Source organism: Molossus molossus, unplaced genomic scaffold, assembly GCF_014108415.1.
Source record: "Molossus molossus isolate mMolMol1 unplaced genomic scaffold, mMolMol1.p scaffold_m16_p_1, whole genome shotgun sequence".
Lineage (NCBI taxonomy): Eukaryota > Metazoa > Chordata > Mammalia > Chiroptera > Molossidae > Molossus > Molossus molossus.
The window spans coordinates 204,400,266-204,421,046 of record NW_023425344.1 but is presented as its reverse complement, the minus strand read 5'-3'; the positions used below and the strand labels follow the sequence as shown (position 1 = coordinate 204,421,046).

General features: G+C 39.7%; 1 protein-coding gene across 10 annotated transcripts in view; it reads right to left on the bottom strand.

Annotated features, from left to right (window-relative positions):
* Nucleotides 1–20,213, bottom strand: part of MAP2K5 (mitogen-activated protein kinase kinase 5) — a 266,821-nt gene extending 246,608 nt beyond the window's left edge. For 6 of the 10 annotated variants that reach the window (XR_004960015.1, XR_004960014.1, XM_036265397.1 and 3 more), the window contains exons 1-3: nt 19,474–19,703; nt 15,354–15,402; nt 3,418–3,485 (exon numbers count right to left, since the gene is read on the bottom strand). Coding sequence is in view for 6 of the 10 variants with exons in the window: in XM_036265397.1 (XP_036121290.1) it covers nt 3,418–3,485; nt 15,354–15,402; nt 19,474–19,608 (252 nt within the window). In the remaining 4 variants the exon portion in view is untranslated. Of the gene's footprint in view, nt 1–3,417; nt 3,486–15,353; nt 15,403–19,473 lie in introns of all 10 variants that reach the window. The other 4 variants (XR_004960022.1, XR_004960023.1, XM_036265405.1 and 1 more) reach the window with 2 other exon arrangements.
* Between the last annotated feature and the right edge of the window lie 568 nt (nt 20,214–20,781).

The following is a 20,781-nucleotide window of genomic DNA, read 5'->3' as shown; positions in this document are numbered from 1 at the left end:
CCCCGGCCCTGGTTGGGTCGTGTAGGTGGCAGCCACTCGATGTGTCCCTTTCATGTCGATGTTTCTCTCTCTCTCTCTGTCTCTTCCTCTCTCTCCCTCCCATTCTATCTGAACAAAAAATGGAAAAATGTCCTCAGGTGAGGATAAAAAAAAAAGAATTAATGAGAAAATCTGGACCCAATCAGTCCATGGATCACTACCAATTCATAAAAAAAGTTTTCAACATCCACTGCAAATTAATACAAAGTATAATGTAGTGAGTTTCTACAGTAAAACTAAATTTACTCACTTTAATGGTCATCTTCTTTACTTTTGTGATTATGTACTGCCCAATGTTTCAATCTTTAACTCCTACTTTTTTCTTTATTAATAAAATAATGGTTAATAAATAATTTTATTTGTTTATTACTAAGGTGGTTTGGGGGAGAGGGATTAAACATTACTATGCCAATGTCTGTCTTCTGACCTAAAAATAAAAAGTTGATTAGTTCATGAAATCCAAATATTTGAGGATCAATGAGCTAGTTGATTTTTCAGACTAAAGAGTGGCTCTCAAAAAACTCTCAGGAACTTTTAAGTTTAAAGACAATAACATAATTCTAGTATTTTCCTACAACACAAAAGTTAATACTGCATTTGACAAAATAAGCATAAATCATAAGGAATACATACTATAGATATCTCAACTAAGGTATTATATAAACACAAATCAGTTAAAAGTTAATAGTACTGATAACATAGAAAGGTCCCAATACTAATGTGCAAGGAGGTGGATAAGAGAGAAACAGTAAAACAGTAAAGGATTATGGATTTTGGCATAAGAAGAAACTGAACTTTAAAAAGAAATTTTTTATTTATTGATTTTAGAGAAAAAGAGAGAAAGAAAAAAGTGGAGAGAGAGAGAGACAGAAAGAGAGAAGGAGAGAGAGAAACATGTATTTGTTGTTCCACTTATTTTATACATTCATTGGTTGATTCTTGTATGTACCCTGACCAGGGATCCAACCCACAACCTTGGCATATCCAAACGACACTCTGACCCACTGAGCTACGTGGTCATAAGAAGAAACTGAACTTAAATTCCATGTTCACATTCATACTAGCTCTAAGACCTTCAGCATGTCTGTTAATCATAGCTTTCTCATCTCAAACAGAAGAATAATAATATCTATTGCACAGAGTAATTATTAAAACCAATGAAAATGAAATACCATAAGCATCTGGTATATAGACTAAGCATCTAAAAAACAGAAATGATTATGATGATGATGATGCAGTAACATTCTTAAAAGACACAATTTGTAACATCTTCCCAAAACTATATATATTTTGTTGTTGTTAACCCTCACCCGAAGATACTGTTCCACTGATTTTTAGATAGAGTGGAAGGGAGGGAGAGGAAGTGAAAGAGGGTGGGGTAAGAGGGAGAGAGAGAAACAGAGAGAGAGAAACATCCATCAATTGGTTGCCTCCCACACAACCCCAACCAGGGCCAGGGATCGAACCTGCTACCCAGATACATGCCCTTGACCAGGAATCGAACCCAAGACCCTTTGGTTCATGGGCCAATGCTCTAACCGTTTAGCACACCGGCCAGGGCCCAAAAGTACATATTTGAAAACACATCTTTGTGTGTGGTATGTCAGAGACATAATGAAAATACACTGATGTCAGTAATGTACTCTCTGCAACAGATGCATGTGAAAAAACTGGAACCCATCTATGTGTATTTTCTTTTTTTTAAAATCCTCATGCGAGGAGATTTTTGCATTAATCTTCAAATAGAGCAGGAGGGAGAGAGAGAAAAACATCAATGTGAGAGAGACACATCAAGTGGCTGCCACTCACATGACCCCAACTGGGACCGAGGACAAACTGCAACTGAGGTACGTTCCCTTAGCAGGAACTGAACCTGGGACTCTCTGGTCTGCGGGCCAACACTCCAACCACTGCGCCAAACCGGCCAGGGCTATGTGTGTGTTTTCTAAAAATAAGCATGTCACATTCTCAGGAGAGTTAGAAATCTATCAATTCTAGTGCTATACCGTTCAGCAGACTATCCTACTTTGCTTTTCAAGGTGCTGATGAGCCCTGCTCTAAATTCTCAAAGCACAAGGACTCTCAAATAAGTTAATGGGAAGTCAATGGGAAATTGACTTTTTCTACTCTGTGCAGCTCTAAATGCAACGCTCTGTTAATCATGCCATTCTTCTTGTTCTCTTTCCTCCTACCCTAAATTAAAACTATTGGCGGAAACCCATACAGATATTTTACAGTTTTCATTACAATGAAACAATACCTTGAGTTGAAGTTGAAGTCTATCAAAAACCTACAACCTAACTGTTAGCTAAGAATAGAGTCTCACTGAAAAGCAAGGACCCTGATTCTATCATTTCCACCATAATACTCTGCATTTGTATAGAACGTTTAAGGTTTTAAAGGGCTTTCACAGCTACTCCCCTATTTGATCATTACAATGACCCTGTGCTGTAGAAAGGACATATTGTTATCCACAACTGACAGATGAGGCACTACAGCACAGAAAGATTAGTGATTTGACCAAGGCCAGGAAACCAGAAGAGACCTTCCAGTCCAATGCTCTTTCCACCAGACCACTAGAGAAGGTTTTGTAAACACATGACAAACTCAGATAAAATAAAATAAAACAAATGAGAGGAAATAAAACAAAATAAGCATCTGGTATATAAGAGTAAAGCACAAATTGGGGCTCAGAGAAGCTATGTCTCTTCATCATAGTTGAATTTTTCAAGCTTAGTATTAAAGTTTTAGAAATGTAGTCTTTTCTCTTATTTATCTACTTTAGTCCTGTGACAAACATTAATGTAAATTGTCACTGAAATCCAAAACGCAAAATAAAAGTCATTTCAGGATATATTCAAATCACTTTGATTCAGTAAGTAACCCCATAGTAGTTCATCTTGGGATGGATGGGTGTGGGGGTGCATAAAATAACTGAGAGCACATCTTTAAATTGTGTATCCATATTAAGCCTGCAGCTACATTGTAACTATAATATGTTTGGAAGGGTGAAAGAGATCTCCAGTTGAAAGTAGATTTTGAAAAATTTTTTAAGCCCAGGGGTTCATTTTTAATGAGCCGTTACTTTAAGTACTGCATAAAAAATACAGGAAATTGATAGTCCATTTAGTCTGCACCACATACCTAATGCAAAAGTCATTAAGATGCATTATTCTTAATGTTCATGATACGATCAGTAAGAGTCTTTTGGAAAGAATGCCCTTAACTTTCACATAAGGAAATTTTTGAAAACCTTACATACTATATAGAAAATGTTATGGCAACTGTGATTTACTTTTATATTTTCACTCTGCCAAGCAACAGCATCCTTGATTACACTAACATTTTTAAGATGGTCCTCTTTTGTAATATACTTACATATGACAACATTGCCTTCATTTCTTCATCACTTCTCACAGTAATTCGATCACCATCTTCATCTTCATCTGTTTAAAGATCAACATTAACGTAAGTGATTAAGATTTACATGTTTTTAATGTACAAAAATCACGTCAGCTGGAAACATAATACAATTGATTTTTACAAAGGATATCCAAATTCTCAAGACCCTATTTTGGGGGATGTTGAGGTTTGCTGTTTTGCTTTGTTGTTGTTCAGAATACAACCAGAATCTCAATAAAGAACTTAAAAAATTAGGGACAGCTGAAAATTAAAATATTGCTCATGGCATTCATGACATGTATTTAGGAGTATGACTAAAACAGATTTGGTTTAGAGAACTATAAAAACTGAAGACTGGCCAGTCCTGCTGTACTACCAGCACTTTTTTTTCTTTCCTACACAGCACCCTACCCTTCTATTTCTCCATTCTTCCTCTCTTCCAGGCAATCCAGCATGTCACAATAGCATGATAAAAATGGCTAACATTTATTTAACATCATTATACACACGGCACCATAATTTGTGCTTCATGGGCAGTAAGTAACTCCTGAAAAGCCTCACAATGACCCTTTAATGTGAATAGTATGACTTGATTATTATTATTATTCCATTTTACAGAAGAAAAAATGGGAGCCTAGTGTAAGGTTAACTTGCAAAGCAACTTTAGCACAATTCTCCCCATATCCTAGTGTATCTAGTAGCTTTCTTTCTCTTTTGAACAGTTTCATTTGTAATAGGAACTCTCTGACCATAGTAAACTTCACATAGGCGATTCATGGTACTTTGAAATAGTCATAACACTAGAGGATAATAAGGCTTTATAAAATACATAACCAGAATGTATACATTTGATTAACTGTATCAATGAAGTAGCCACATCCAGAAACAATGTATTTATTTCAACTATGCTTCCCTTATTCAAATAGTTTTGAAAAAACTCTTCACAAACTGCTTTAAGAACTAGAAAGAGGGACATGAAAATAGATCTCATTTAAAAAAATATTTTGTTTTCTTTATTGATTTTTAGAGAGAGAAGAAAGGAGAGGGAGAGATAGAAACATTGATGAGAGAGAACATCGACTGGCCACTTCCTGCACGCCCCTACTGAGGGATCAGGCCTACAACCTGGGCATGTGCCCTGACTGGGAATCGAACTGGTGACCTCTTGGTACATGGGTCGATGCTCAACCACTGAGCCACATCAGCTGGGCCCAGATCTCATTTTTAAGCCAAAAGAAATTGTCCACCTGATCACTCACCTACACTACCTGCCAAAAAGAACTCAGAATGACTTTTGGCTATTTCTAAATGTTTAGTTAGCTACTTCGTCTTTCTAAAGATAAAGATCTGTCAAACAAGAAAAAAGCCTATGTGGTAGACTCAAACTATACAGTTAAAAGAAAAATGCCAAAAACATTTTTAACAACAGCAGCATTGTTGGAAGAAGTACACAGCCTCCCCGGGGACAACTTGGAAGGGACTGCTCTCTCTCATTTGAATGTCTCAGCTCTGGTGCGCTTATTGAACAATCAGTGGTGTTATTTATTTATTTTGGTAAATCTTGGGTATCTAATTGCTGATGTGATCAGATGCAGAGAAACTGACCCCAGTCCTGGAGAAACAAATGAATCCCTCATCATGAAGAGAATACACTTACATCACATGCTCTGGGGATTCTTACTGAAAATATAGCATGAGTTCAGTTCAGCACAAGGATCTTTACCTACCAGCCCTCCCTCCTGCCCAGCTATAGTTCTGACGATATCCCCCTGTTCACTGACCAGGCTCGGGGAACCCTAGGAAGGAGCTTGTGTTGTTTCCCAATTAGCCTATTTCACAGGGCAAAATACTACTTCTGTTTTCTCTTCGGTAGCCAATAGCAATCTGACATCATGATGGAAACCAGCACTTGAGTCAATCCTGCACGGTGATTAAACCAACAGCTCTTGCTTGGATTTTCTCTTCAAAGCATTTGTTCCTGGATCCTGGTTCACTTCCAAAGAGCTCCCCAACTTGATGTAAATCATCAAGTCACACTAAATATCTACATAGCTAGGAACTGTCTAAAGTCACTATTGGCATTATGCTACCAAGAGTTGCCTGTTTTCAGTATAAAAGGCACACAATGGTCACTTTCAGCAATGAAGGTGGCACACTCCAAGGAATGTTACATATATAATCTAACACTTTTCCTTCTTTCTTTCTTTTTTTAAGTTATAAAATCTATAAAGCCAAATTGAAGGAGAAATGCCATTCTAGTTTTGGAAATAAGAAGTTTCTACACAGGTTCTAGAAACTAGTACTTTCAAGGTTAAGTAAAAAAGTTTTCTTACAAATGCAGGAAACAAAGGGGAAAATCAGATGTAGTATAAAGGAATATAATGTTGCATATTACCACACATGAAAGTACTTTACGTTTTTGTTTTAAAGCCAAATTAAATTCTCCATTTATATGTGGACCTAACTGACTTGTTCTAGATAAAGTCCTGAACTTGGTAATATTTCCAACCCAAACAAAGTAGCATTTTGTAAATCTCATTTCTATACCAGAGCCAGCTTATATCCAGGGACTGGTTATATACAAATTTCAATATGCACAAGACCTCAAAAGTTACTGCTCACATGGGATGAGGAAGTGATTGGAGTTTAGTAAAACAGGTGAAAAATCTTTTTATAATCTATAAAAAGAAGACATGGATTCCAAAAAATCATTTAAATCACAGTCTTACTAAATCAGGAATAACAACAACAAAGAGTTCTCTAAGCTCTCAAAACCAGTTTTGAATCTTTAAGTCTACTTAAAACAAAAGATTCTAGAATTCTAAAATTCTATGAAATATCTTAGGGATTATTTCAGCAAAAAAACTGTGAGGGGAGTCAGCCACCAGAATAATTTCTTATCTAGCAGTTCCATAAAAGCAGTTATGAAACCCTACACAGCTATTTTGCTTTAAGTGGACAGAAAACTGAAGCTAATCAGCCAGAATAGCCAACCTAGTGGTAAAGTGTTGACTGCTATCCTGTAAAGGGTTTGACTCCAAGAGAAAAAGTCCTGAGAAGTTGAAAGAGACATTCTACTAAAGTCTGAGGATAAAATCAGGCTTACATGACACAGTAATTAATAGTTCTTATGAATAAATTGAAGACCCAATTTTATGTATGTATTGGCTTTCTTTACAAATTGCTCTTTGAGAGACTTTCTGATTCACTCTAATAATTGTGATTAATAGTTACAAGTATAACAAGGTCTTGGGATCTAATGTATAGCATGGTGATTACAGCTAATAATAATGTATTATATAATTCAGTCTTACTAAGAGAGTAAATCTTAAATGTTCTTAGCACAAAAAAGAAATGGTAATTATGTGATGGGATGGAGGTGTTAGTAAATACTATGGTAGCAATCATCTTGCAGTATATAACTGTATCTAATCAGTATGTTGTACACCTTAAACTTATACAATGTTGTATGTCAATTATATCTCAATCAAGCTGGGAAAAAAATTTAAAAAATAAAGACAATGAGTTGACTTTATTGTATGAGAAATTAATAAAGGTTAATAAAGTAGAAACAGATACCAGACAATTAGTATGACAATAACTTAAAATACTTATCTCAATAATAGGTTGGACATACATAGCCCATCTAGCAAAGACTCTAGCTATTTGCCTATAGAACTGGATTAGCTATAAAAAGTATACTAACTGGGCCCTGGCCGGCTTTGCTCAATGGTTAGAGCGTTGGCCTGCGGTCCAGAGAGACCCGGGTTCGGTTCCTGCTAAGGGCGTGTACCTCGGTTGCAGTTTATCCTCAGCCCTGGTTGGGTTGTGCGCGTGGCAGCCACTCGATGTGACCCTTTCACGTAGATGTTTCTCTCTCTCTCTCTCTTCCTCTCTCTCCCTCCCACTCTATCTGAACAAAAAAATGGAAAAATGTCCTCAGGTGAGGGGGAAAAAAAAGTATACTAACTGTGACTATAAATAATAAAAACTTACTAAAATGGCACAAAGAGTTTCAAAAGTATAAATATGTTAGTGAAGAACACTAGGAAGTAATGGTACTAGGTAGACAGAAGTAGAAAAAATAATTTGAACTCTTTTTGTCTTACACATGGAGGTTCTTTGCCATCTGACCAAAAACACATTACAGATATGACCAGGAAGGGGGAGAAGGGTGCAAAAGATCTGACACACTGGTTCACAATGAGAATTCCAGGCTTCTCTAGTTGCCTGGAGCATAGTAATATGATTTTCCAGCACATTAGGGAAGCAAAAGTAGAACCAGAAAGTCTATGTACTGGCTGGATTTTGTTAATGTCACTTAAAATGGGGAAAAAATCCTAGCAAGATACCAAATAGAGTGCAGCAGATGGTAAACAAATATTATGAAGCAATCTTCACAAAATCTGCAGTGTGTCACAAATATACAAAATGGCAGAGTTTGGGAAAAGAGAATCATAACAGGCCATATGTTGTTAGCAATTTTATTTGAGGCAATGTGCAATCCAAAAGAGAAACCAAGAGAAGGAACAGAAAGGCCCAACAGAGGAGGAGAGGCAGCCTCAGGTACGGGCGGTCAGAATGGCAAGCACAGTGCCTACCTACCAAGTAAACAGCAGACACTGGGGAGCTCTCAGCCAAACAGCACCCACTGCAGTGACAGGACTCAGGTGGGCTTTGGAGAGAAACAATCTAGCTTCTACAAGAGCAACAGAAAGCTAAGGCAATATATTATATGTCATTTGTCAATTCCTTCACTGCCAGAAGGGAGTCAATTAGAACTACAGCAAAGGCATTTTTTCCAAGGTAAGAGGAAAGAAATGAAAACATAATTGTAGAGGTTAGAAAGACATCAACAGGAAATCACCAGAAAAGTTTTCAAGTTTAGACCTTCTCAGGTGTGTAATCTGGACAGGACCAGAGGCCATAGTTTCAATGGCCACATCTTCATATTCCTGAGTTTAATTTAGCTTCATACCTCCCACCCTCCTGATTCCTTCTTCAGTTCTTTGCTCCCTTCTTCTTTACAAGAAATAAGTGTCTTCCATGCAGCAGGAAACTTTCTCAGCTCTGAGGATAGTGGTTGTGAAAAAAGAAAACCTGATCTCATGGAACTTTCACTGTTGTTGAAAGAGACTGAAGGGAGTTTGGGCTGTACAGATATCTGGGGAAAGAGTATCCTGGGTAGAGGGAAGAGCTAATGCAAAGGTCCCGAGGAAGAGAGAATGAAAGAAAACCAGATAAGTGGAATAGAATGGGAGTGGGGAGAGAAATAGATGCGTTCAAAGAAGTAATGGTGTAGCAGCCGAGAAAATGCAGGGCCCTGTAGGACATTTCAAAGACTTGGCTCTTCTGAGTAAGACGGAAACCACTGCAAGGTTTTGAGTATTACTTAATTTCTAAAATGATCACTTTAGCTGCTGTATAGAGGCAAAAGCAGAAACAGGGAGACCAGTTAGGAGACCAATGATCTAGTCCAGGTGAGATATGATGGTGGCCTAAACCAAGCCGAGAGTCATCACATGCTAGGTATATTTTAAAGAAAGCTAATAGAATTGGCTAATGGATGAGATTTGAAAAGCTTGTCCTTTTACTTCATTTCTTCAACCATCTATGCAATCCAGAAACACAGACTGAGTGAGTATTATGTGCCATGTACCATGTTAGGCTTTCCAGGAATTCAAAAATGAGCAATATTGTCTACTGCCTTCAAGAAACAATCTTCTATTCAATAAGAAGTGAGTATAAAATGGTCATGGTTGAAGAAAGACATAAGTAAAGATTTATCCTATAACCATTCTTTTGAACCAATATTTAGATATATGGTTTGACAAGTATGAAGATATTTATGAGAGCTATAGACCAAAATATGTGAAGTCAGAGTATCATAGGAAAGTGGTGCCACACAGTATTTCTAGGTAGAAGTCAGCATTTGTCTATACAGATTTTCAAGTCACCAATAAGACTTTACTATCCATCAACCAGCCCAACAATCATTTTATAGGAGTAACTTGTCTGGAGAAAACTCAGAGCGGAATTCATGTAACAGATATGTGAAGGAAACTCATCAGTGGGCACAGTGCTTTTCATCACCTCATGTGTTGGTATATTTATTAACCTGTTAATAAAACTAAAAATTAGCAAGGGTTTTTGGGCCTATATAAATGTCACACTGCTACATATGTAGGGCCCACACACGCAAATACACAAGATTGTTATGGTTATGGAATGTAGCTTCATCTCATAAGTGTTCTCACATCTGGGTTTCGAAAGACGAATTATTCAATAACTGCTATGGGCTCAACAGCTATCTGCTTAACTCCTCCTTTCACCAAAATAAATGAAATATAGCACCAAAAAACCCTTTGTAATAGAAATGCACACTGTTTAAAAAACAAACACTAACACACATATGAACATACGTATGTATCTTTGCTTAACCCCATTAATGTAAAAAAAGAGAATGTGGATGAATGCTTTTCGATATCGTGGAATGTAAAAGACCTTTCTAAGCTTGACATAAATCTAGAAGTCACAAAGGAAAATAAGATAAAACTGACCATGTAAAAACTTTAAACTTTTCCATTGAAAAAAAAAGAACAAAACCAACGGAAAGAAAGCTAATAAACTACACAAAAATATCTGTAACATACAAGACAAAGGGACAATTTTCTTAATATTGGAAAGTTTTTAAATCAGAAAAAGACAAATAACGTAATAGAAAAATTGGCAAAGGTGACAGATGGTTAATAGAAATTAAATACAAATGAAAAGATGCTCAGGCTCATTTATAACTGAAGAAATACAAAATAAAACAACAATTCATTTTTTTCACCTATTAAACTGACATTGACTAAAAAGTGTGCTAATACCCAGAGCTGGTGAAGGTAGATAGAAATGGGCATTCTCAAACATCGTTGGTGGGAGTGTAAATTGGTTCTATCTTTTTGACAGCAACATGGTAATAGCTATTAATATGTAAAAAATGGATACTCTGTCTCAGTAGTTCCAGCTCTGAGGAATTTATCCTACAAATATATTTCCACAATGTGGAATGATACAAGACACTATTGCTGTCTGCAGCATTTCTTCTGATACTAAAATGCCAGTAACAAACTTAAAACTGATCCATCAATAAGCTAAATAAATTAAGCCATAACCATAAAATTCAGTAAAATGCAGTCATGCAGAAGAATGAGGTTGCCCACACTAATGTTGGAAAGGGGCCCAATGTACACTACCACATGCGGGCAGGGAAACTAGTTCCAGTATAGTACAGAAGACACACAGAGAAAATTTCTATAAAGATACAGAAGAAACTGTTAACTACTGACTTTGGTAAAATGAAGACTTTTACATTTTGCTTTATTCTATGTTATGTGAATGTTTTTGTTTTTGCTTTTCTAAATATGTTTTTATTAATTTTTTAGCGAGAGAGGGAGAGAGAAACATCGTTGTGAAAGGGAAACATCACTGTGAGAAAGAAACATTGGCTGCCTCCTGCACACATCCCACTGGGAACGAGCCTGCAACCTGGGCATGTGCCCTGACTGGGACTCGAACCATGACCTCTCAGTACATGGGCCAATGCTCAATCCACTGAGCCACACCGACCTGGCTGTTTCAATGTTTTTTAAAAATCATCTATACCTTCTTAATTTAAAAAAATGTTAAACACTGGATACTGAAAAGTACTTTCATTTGTGCTCTTGTAAGGAAGCAAAACCAAGAAGGAATAAAAAGAAAAAAAAGTTTAGGATAATCAGTCCAAGAAGTGAATTCAGCACAAATAGGCCTCCCTTCCCTCATCCAGCCCAGCTCTCCTCAGAAATACCATCCCCAGGGACAGAGTCAGAAAGAATACAGCCACACCCTGGCTGGTCACCAGTTCAATTCCTGGTCAGGCACAGGTTATGGGCCCAATCCCCAGTGCGGGGCATGCTGGAGGCAACCAGTCGATGTTCTCTCTCATCAATGTTTCTCTCTCTCTCTCTCTTTCTCCTTTCCTTTCCTCTCTCTCTAAAATTAATAAAGGAAAAATATTTTTAAAGAAAGAAAGAATACAGCCACTGCAGACCCTCAGTCCCACAGGACACCAGGCCCAGTCAAGTGTGGGAATTTGTTTGTTTGTTTGTTTTTTATCCTCACCCGAGGACATCTTTCCATTTTTTGTACAGACAGAGTGGGAGGGAGAGAGAGGAAGGGAGAGAGAGAGAGAAACATCGACGTGAAGGGACACATCGAGTGGCTGCCACCCGCACGACCAACCAAGGCCAGGGACAAACTGCAACCGAAGTACGTGCCCTTAGCGGGAACCGAACCCGGGTCTCTCCGGACCGCAGGCCGACGCTCTAACCGCTGAGCCAAACTGGCCAGGGCTGGGAATTTGAATTTGGAGCAAATCACTTACTTGGCTTTAGGTCAAATGCATTTTATAATTTTCATTTGACTACAGACATAAAACATTCCATTTTATTCAACAAGGGTGTTTTTATAAGGCACTAAGCTAAGTACTAAGAAGAGAGTAAAAGTGAAATAAAACATGATCCCTGTCACAGATTCATTCAAAATCTAGTGAGGAAAGAGAAAGACATACAACCAACCAGAAGGCAGACCTAAAAGGTAACCTGCTCCCATAAAGGTGCACAGAGAAATTAACTACATCTAGGGTACCGGAGACTTCACTGAAGAGATAGATGGCTTTTTTCAGAGCTGAAGAATCTATAACAATAACTGATCTTTCCCCTTACTCAAATTCTTTTCTCTACGTTTATGTAAAACAGGTCAATCTGATGGTATGTGACCTTTTTCTTGTTGCTACATTCATATCACTAAATATAATACCATCTTTTTTGTATAAGAAATCAATTGGTGTTAGGTATGCTTTTTAGTAATAAATATACTACCATAAATATATCTTTGATTAAAGTTTTTTGTATTCAAGAATTGTTCTATCATATCCACAAATCACTGAAACAGCTCAAAAACATCAGTACATTAGCTTACAAACTACATCTTTCCAGCTGTTTCTTATACATAGATTCCATTTATTAGTTCAGATCTTTGGTTCAGAAAATAAGATCACCTTAGAACAATCATGAAAAAAGCCAGCCTAGGATTTTATATCTCTAATGGAAAGTACTTGATGATCTAAGCACAAAAAACTACCATTATTTTGTCTGCGTGTGTTTTTGTTTTGTATTTTTATTTTTTCACCTACAACTGGTCCAGATGCAGATGGGCACAGAGCTGCTGCCATGCTGGGAGAAAAAAAGGAATGAGATGTCTAAGAACCTAAACCTAAAACTGTAAGCATGCTAGGTATATTTTTCAGTATTAAATATAATACCATAAATATTTCTTGGATAAAAGTTTAATTTTTCAAGAGTTTTTCCATCATACCCATAAACCATAAACCCATAAACCATATAAAACATACTTAACACACTTCACAGGTTTCCGATATGCTTAATTATAAATATAGGGCACAAGTGTTACACTAAAAAAAAAAACTGTTTGAATCTGGGCTCCACCACTTTCGAGCTGATCAATTTTGGCAATCATTTCGTCTCTCAGAGCTTCAGTTTCTTCACAGGTATAATTTTCCTACTTTTCCTGTTGTAGAGATTAGCAACAATTAAAGTAAATTATGTAGTACATTGCCTGGCACAGAGCAGGCCATCCATAAATGATAGTTAAAGTAATCAGTATTATTACTACCAACCTAACTCTTGAAGCTTGTGGGGCACAGGTACACTGAGGCACTTTGGAGGACCCAGAAAGCAAGAGGTAAAAAGTATAAAGCTTCTTTTTTGCTGCACTTAAGAACAATCAGAATACATGGTTTCAAGAATTATGACAACTCTCAAAACAAGTCTCAGTATTGGTTTAGAACACACACACACACACACACACACACACACACACCCTGGAGTATACTCCAGAAATTCCACTTTACCATTTACTAGCTATAAGATTCCGAGCAGGTTGCTTAGAGATGCCCTTTCCTCAACTAAAACAGAGCTAATAACAGTCTGTCAAAGTACTTCATGGGGATCTTATGAAGGTTAAATTAAATGAGATAACCCATGGAATGCTCTTAGCACAGCATCTAGCAACAGTAAGTACTCCAAATGTTAACTATTAGACTGTCCATGGAATCCCTGGCCCCCCCAAGGAGTTACTGCAAGGGGTCTAAAGAGTTTACAACACTAATATGTACTTCAGATATATGTACTATTTTTCAATAGTAGATAGAGTCCAGTGTGGCTAATAAAACAGTAATTATTCTAAGAGTTCTATTCAAGTAGCTTTCAAAACATAGTAATTGTTGAAAATATTCAAACAATAGAAAAATATATAAAGTAAAAAGTGTGCTCATTCAGCCAACCCTTCCCCCACTTCAGCCCCCAAGTCGCCTTTTCCGGGGGAAGCACTGGAAAGCACCGTAGCGTAGCGGGCAACTTTGGATCCTTGTTTCAAGATATTCATGAAGTTGGGAGGAGAAGAGATTAGCTTTTTCACAAAACAGGATCATACCATATATTCTATTTGTTTATTCAATAATAAATCGTGGATATCTTTCCCTGTCAATGCATAAAATCCTATCTCATTCTTTTTGTTTCTTGTTATCCTCACCTGAGGATATTTTCTTGCATTTATCTTTAGATAGAGCGGGAGGGAGAGAAGGAGGAAGAGAGAGAGAAACATCGATATGAGAGAGACATATCGAGTGCCACCCACATGACCCCAACCGGGGCCAGGGACAAATTGCAACCAAGGTACGTGCCCTTAGCAGGAACCAAACCCGGGACTCTCCGGTCTGTGGGCCGACACTCTAATTGCTGAGCTAAACCAGCCAGGGCCTAACTCATTCTTTATAGCCACTGCTTAATGATTCAGATTATAGATAAATAATTTATTCTGTTATTTTAGGCATTTAGCTTACTTTTAATTTTTTGCTATTAAAAATAATTCCACAATGAACACTTTATTTGAAGGGCACTGAACATATGTTTAGGTCTTTCTGTTGGACAGCTTCCTAAAAGTGGATCTGCTGAGTCAAGGTTTTACACGTTTTATATTTTGGTAAGTACTGCCAAATTGTCCTCCAAAGAGAATATAAATAAAACAGAGGACAGTGTACTCTCTGTCATTAACCAGCTGCTTAAAACACAAGCACAAAATGTATACTATCGTGTGGAGAAATCATACATTTTTCCACATGGAAAGTGACCCTCACCTTTAAAAAAACGATGGGAACTACAGTTACAAATGCATTATCCTTCTCAATGCCACAGCTACTGACTAAACCCTCACCTTAACATTACTCAGACCTTGACCTCTCCTGCAATGACCTGGCTCATGTCAAAACCAACTTTCTAGTACCCTGCCCCTGCTCCTGGTCTCTAAGCCAACTGGTGTGGTGTGGAGGGTGGTAGAGGAAGGGACTCAAGACCTGAAGTGTTGCTGCCATCATCTAGGTGCCATGCCAAGCCCCACTACAACAGAATTATTCCACTCAATGTTCTCTTAAAAGCTCTACTCTGTTGATGTTATAAAGCAGCAATGCATTAAAACCTCTTAATCAATAATCATTGGCCTACAGGTAGTTTACAAGTTTCATTTTACACCACAATATTATTACAGTGAGGAGCAAGAGCAGATAAAGGTCATGTTGGTAATTAAAGCTATATTACAGAAATATCACACCCAAGATATGATTAAATAAGAAAATATTACTCAGTTAAGTATCATCATTAAACTTGCATTAATTTATAAATATTTAAATGTACCATGTGATGATCATAAATAATCTGTTTTTGTCAGTTTCTAAAGTAATGCAACCCATAAACCCTTTGAAAAATGACTGCAGAAGGAAACAGTCAAGAAAGTATACAAGCCAGACTTACATTCAAATGCTGTGGTGGTTGCTTCAGGCAGAACCTGGCCTATCACATCCTAAACAAAGAAAGAATAAAGAAACACAATTAGCCATCTTCTTTATTGCTAACATGTGGCAAATCCTGGAGGAAATATGAGAACCTGGAAAAGATTTTTGAAATGTGGGCATAAACTATAAAAACATTAGCTCATAATCACACTTAGCCTAGCAATGCAAACCCACAGTTTAAATCTCTATTCATGGGGTGGGGATGGGAGCTGGGGGGAGAATCTTTACAAAATATTTTCTACGTTGTATTAATAATATAATCTTTCACTATCAATTCAACAGTGTATACAAATACACTACTGTGTGTTTACAAAAATTTGGTTTCTCCTATGGGAAGCTGTGGAATGTACTGTAGTACAAAGAGTAAGGGGTTTGGGAGTCAGACTGTCCTGGATTTGAATCTCAGCTCTGCACATGCTAACTGTGTGATTAGGAACAAATTACTTAACCTCTCTGAGCCTCAATCTGATTATCCTCCAATACGGGTCTAGTAATACTTACAGAGGTAATATAAAAATTAAATAAAAAATATAATAAACATAAGCTAGCCTAACACAGTATAGACAGTCCAAAGTCTGTCTATATAGAGCGGGAGGGAGGGAGAGAGGAAGAGAGAGAGAAATATTGATGTGAGAGAGACACATCAATTGGTTGCCTCCCGCATGACCCCAACCAGGGCTGGAGACGAACTGTAACTGAGTTACGTGCCCTTGGCTGGAATTGAACCTGGGAGTCTTTCGTTCTTGGCCGACGCTCTAACTGCTGAGTCAAACCCGCCAGGGCTCCAGTTATATTTTATGTTATTTATTTCTCTATGTTATTTATTTCAAAGCAACCCAGTCTTCTCTTCGATATGACATTTACCTAACCTAAAGAGGTTTCAAAAGGAACTTAAGTTTAAATACCATTTTTTTTTTTTTTTTTTTTTGGTACGTGCCCCTACTGGGAACCGAACCCAGGACTCTCTGGTCCACAGGCAGATGCTCCAAATGCTGAGCCAAACCGGCCAGGGCTAAATATCTTTTTATTTATTTATTTATTTATTTAGTGGTACATGCCCCTAGCAGGAACCGAACCCGGGACTCTCTGGTCTGCAGGCTGATGCTAAACCACTGAGCCAAACTGGCCAGGGCTAAATATCTTGATAGTGATAATTTCTTCATCCTTTCCCTCTCTTTCCTTTCAATACATCAGTCAAAAATCTGACAGACCAAAAGTATAATTAACCATCTACAATGTACTAGAAGCATGAAGAACACAAAGCTAGAGGCGATAGAAAAATAAGACTTAGGCCCGGCCGGTGTGGCTCAGTGGTTGAGCCATGCACCAATAGGTCGCCGGTTCGATTCCCGGTCAGGGCACATGCCCAGGTTGTGGGCCAAATTCCCCAGAGGGGGGCATGCAGGAGATGGCCAATCAATGTTCTCTCTCACTGATATATCTATCTCTCCTTCTCACTTCCTCTCTCTCTAAAAATCAATAAAGGAAAAAGAAATTTTTAAAAAGAAAAGAAAAATAAGACTTATGAAAGTTATAATCTGGTCTCAGAGATAAAGACAAACTTAGAGGACTAACCATACAGAATACTTAACAGTATAATAAGAACCAAACCAAAAAAACGTAAGTAGCAAGTAGTATTTGCTACTTAACTCAGGAGGAAGGAAAAATCACAGACTTGGTATAAACAGATGAAGGGAAATCTGAACTGGGACTTGGGAGACAGGACTCATACAGCAAGAGGAAAGGGGTAACATGCTCTCGACCACTAATTCCAGAGATTCAGATCTCCCGCACAATTTCCCCAGACTGTGCACTATGTCTCCAGGAAAAAGAGAAACACACAAAGCTGAAAAACAGATAACCCAAATGTCTCTGCCCTTGAGCACCAGCTCAGTCTGTTTCACATTGCAGCCAGTTCCTACTTAATTCAGACAAAGGGCACAGGTCTACAGTGGCCAAGTGACTTGCCCAGGGTCTCCCAGGTATTTGACACCTGTGACTGGAGCCCTCAAGGACTAACTCCTGTTCCAAACACTCTGTTACAACTGACTCAGTGACTACAAAGTTCTTCTGGCTTTTCTGTCTGGTTCTGTCAAAAACTAGCCGTGTGACTTTAGCATTTCCCACCTTTGGGTTCATGCTTCCTTAATTGAAAACTGAGGTGAGGAGGTTTGCATTAGATAAAGGGGACGCTTTCGGGTTTCTAATTAATATCTTCTGATATCTCAAATACAATAAGTAAAGTGAGAGAGCTCTTGTTTCCCTCATCATAGACCCAAACTCATGTAGTCTTCACAATTATCCCCATTTTACAAGTAAGGAAACTGAGGCTCAGAGGACAGAGTGACTTGCCTAGTTAGGGGACTACTTGCCGTTAAATCCAAAATTTTTCATTCAAAACCTAGTATGCTGCCCACAAAACCATAATTGAAAGCATCCTCTTTGAAGATTCCTCATTTAACAAAGATTTCAGGGTTCTATGGTGTACCTGAAATAGAGGGGAACCAGAGATGGCCATCTCCTCCAGAAGTTTACCATCTAATGGAGGAGACAGACAAAATTATGATACAACTTATGTGCTTGCTGGAACAAAGCTGTGGGAACACAGAGGAGGGGCAAGTAACCAAGACAAATGTGGAAGAAAAGTGAAGCTGGGCTTTGAAGGACAGGTGGGAGTTGGCCAGCTGAAGAAGGGCCGAGTGGGAATCTGGGAGAACTCAAGGTTAATTCTAAATGCCTAGAGCAGAAGATGCTCACTGGGCTGTGGTGAGCAATGAAGCTGGTGCCAGGCAAGCACAAGCCAATTAAGATGGGCCCAGAGGACGATATTAAGGCGTTTGAACTTGAGCATGAAGAGAAACCTGTGCGCATGTGACTGGATGGAGAACGATGCAGAACTCTGGATGCAAGAAGGATGGCATTTGGTGTACAAGAGTGAACTCTAGCCTCTGTACTCTTGGCCCAGACACCTGAAAATCCATATGTTCTGGGTATTCAGTAACATCTAGAACTCAAAGGTATAGGAATCAAATGTTGATTGGGTAACTTATGACAACCAAAAATGGCATCAAAGATCTTACTCCTGCCAAGAACCTCCACCCAGCCCTATCTTATCTTGCAGGTAAGTTCCACTATAGATCTGGTACTCACAATGTGTTTCTTGGTAAGTCAGCTCTGCCTCTGATACCTCAGTTATTCAATAAAATGGGCACAATACATTGTCTCAAACGAATGCTAAAATATGAGAAGGCACTACAGTATGTGGAAATAAATACTAAGTAAAAGTAAGGAAATCTGAGCTCTGGTACGGATTCCCGAACTCACAAGCAACAGGGCTTTGGAAAAGTCATTTCACCTCACTGCTCCTCATTAGCTATCTGCAAAGAAGATAAGAAGGCTCTCAACAGGCCATCTCCAAGCAGGTGGCTCTCACATTCCATGATTTTATTTCAAACACATTCCAAGTATTTATTATGAAACAAGAATACATCACTGATTCTAAAATGCACATTTTCCCCCAATTTAGTATATCTGACATCAAGCTGTTTTTGTACAATGTGTGGTGGGTCACAGTTTAATGAGTAGCGTGTTTTTTGTTTGTTTGTTTGTTTTCTTAGTGGTATATAAAATATCTTAAAATCAATAACAACTTATGTCTGATGAAACATGATAGGTTACAGCTGCCTTGTTTCCCTTTCTTGCTGGTCACCAAGTTCAGGGAACTAAGTAGAAAGACATGGCTGGAATCTGCCAGGGACATTCCAAAAAACACTTGAGAAAAACTCTCTTCTAGACTTAGCTTTTTGTATTCCAGTTGGTTGCTTCTGTGCCTATGTCCCAATCCAGGCTGTGAGCTACTTGAGGGCAGGGATTCAATCTGATCATCTCTAGTTACCCAGGGCCCTGCACACTTGCCAGATTTCAGCCCATGCAACTAATCAGTGCTTGTGGTTGAAGCAATAAAACTGCCCCCATGGAAGGCCAGGGCCACCAGAGTAAGATTCAGTGGTCAGGTGCTGACTACTCCACAAATCCCTGTTCCCCCTCATTGGGATCTGGACACTGAGATTAACACTCACCAGTACATCCCTGAAGAGTAACTGCGGGCCGGAGTTCACTGTCCAGTCCACTGCGCCCCTATTTGGAATCTTGATGCGAATCACCAGCACCTGGTTCTCCATGGCATGGGAGGGGCCAAAGGCCAGCCACAGCATTACAGGTTAAAGGGGCTCACATCCTGGGGTAGGGGGTATCCATGGCCCCTGGTTAGGATGGGGCTCCCAGGGGTGACAAGGGGACCGGGGGAAGAGGACAGGGGGTGAGGGGGTACGAGAGAGGAGGGGTGGTCAAGAACGGGCCCCCCCCCGCAGGCACCCACCTAGGCCCAGGCTGTATGGGGCAGAGGGATGTCTCCCTGTGAGCGTGCACGGGGTAAGGAACTAGCGGAGGTCAGAAGGTTCTAGAGTTGGAAAAGAGGGCAAAACGAGATCGTGCAGCCCTCGGCTGCCTGTGTGGGTGTGAGAAGACGGCAGAGAGGAGCCCCGGTTTTAGGGAAATAGAGCGGCAGATGTCCACTCCTCCTAAGAGGACGAGGGGAGCGTCCCAGACTGTAGGGGACTCAGTCCAGGGCTGTTAGGAAGCCCCGGGGCCTCCAGAAAGCCGGGGGGGGGGCCCTCCGTGGGAGGGTCGGGGGCGAGTCCTCTGCCCCAACCCGAGCCAGAGGGCGCGGCCACGCGGGCTCAGCCCCAGCTGTCCGGGTCACGCTTCCTGGCAGCGGCTGCGACGGCGGCGGCAGCAGCGGGAGGAGAAGGAGAAAGGCGGCAGTTAGGACACCGTTACTCCGGAACCAAAATGCGCGGCGCCGGAACAACGGGAGCCAGCAGGCGGAACTCGCCTCCCGCGGCGCCATGTTGGAAGAGGGCAGCTCCCGGCCGGCCCCGCCCCCAGCCCTGGGGGGCGGGACCCGAGGAGCGAGCGCTCAAAGCCCGGGCGAGGAGGGGCGGACGGGCCCCGCCCACTCCCGAGACCCTCGATGCTAAGCGACAGCCCGTGGCGACCGAGTGACTTCGCCTTTTCTTTCCCCGCCCTTGTTAGAGACCGAGAGGTGAAAACATCTAACAAATGGAGGAGGACACTGAACCAGCGCTGGAGTTCGCCAAAACCCGATGCCGGCTGAAAATTAAGTGCTGTTTGCCTTTACAGACTCCTCAGAAAGCCCGAACTACTGCTCCCGTTTCTCCCTGCTGTGTCGAGCCGTGGACCTGAACGTTCTTGGGGGTTTCTGCACCAAAGCAGCAAGAACAAGGCAAAAACAAACAAAAAATAGTTGTCTTTTTCTTTTCCTTCTTCCAAGTCACAGATCCAGAGGCTCAACAACTTTATCCCAC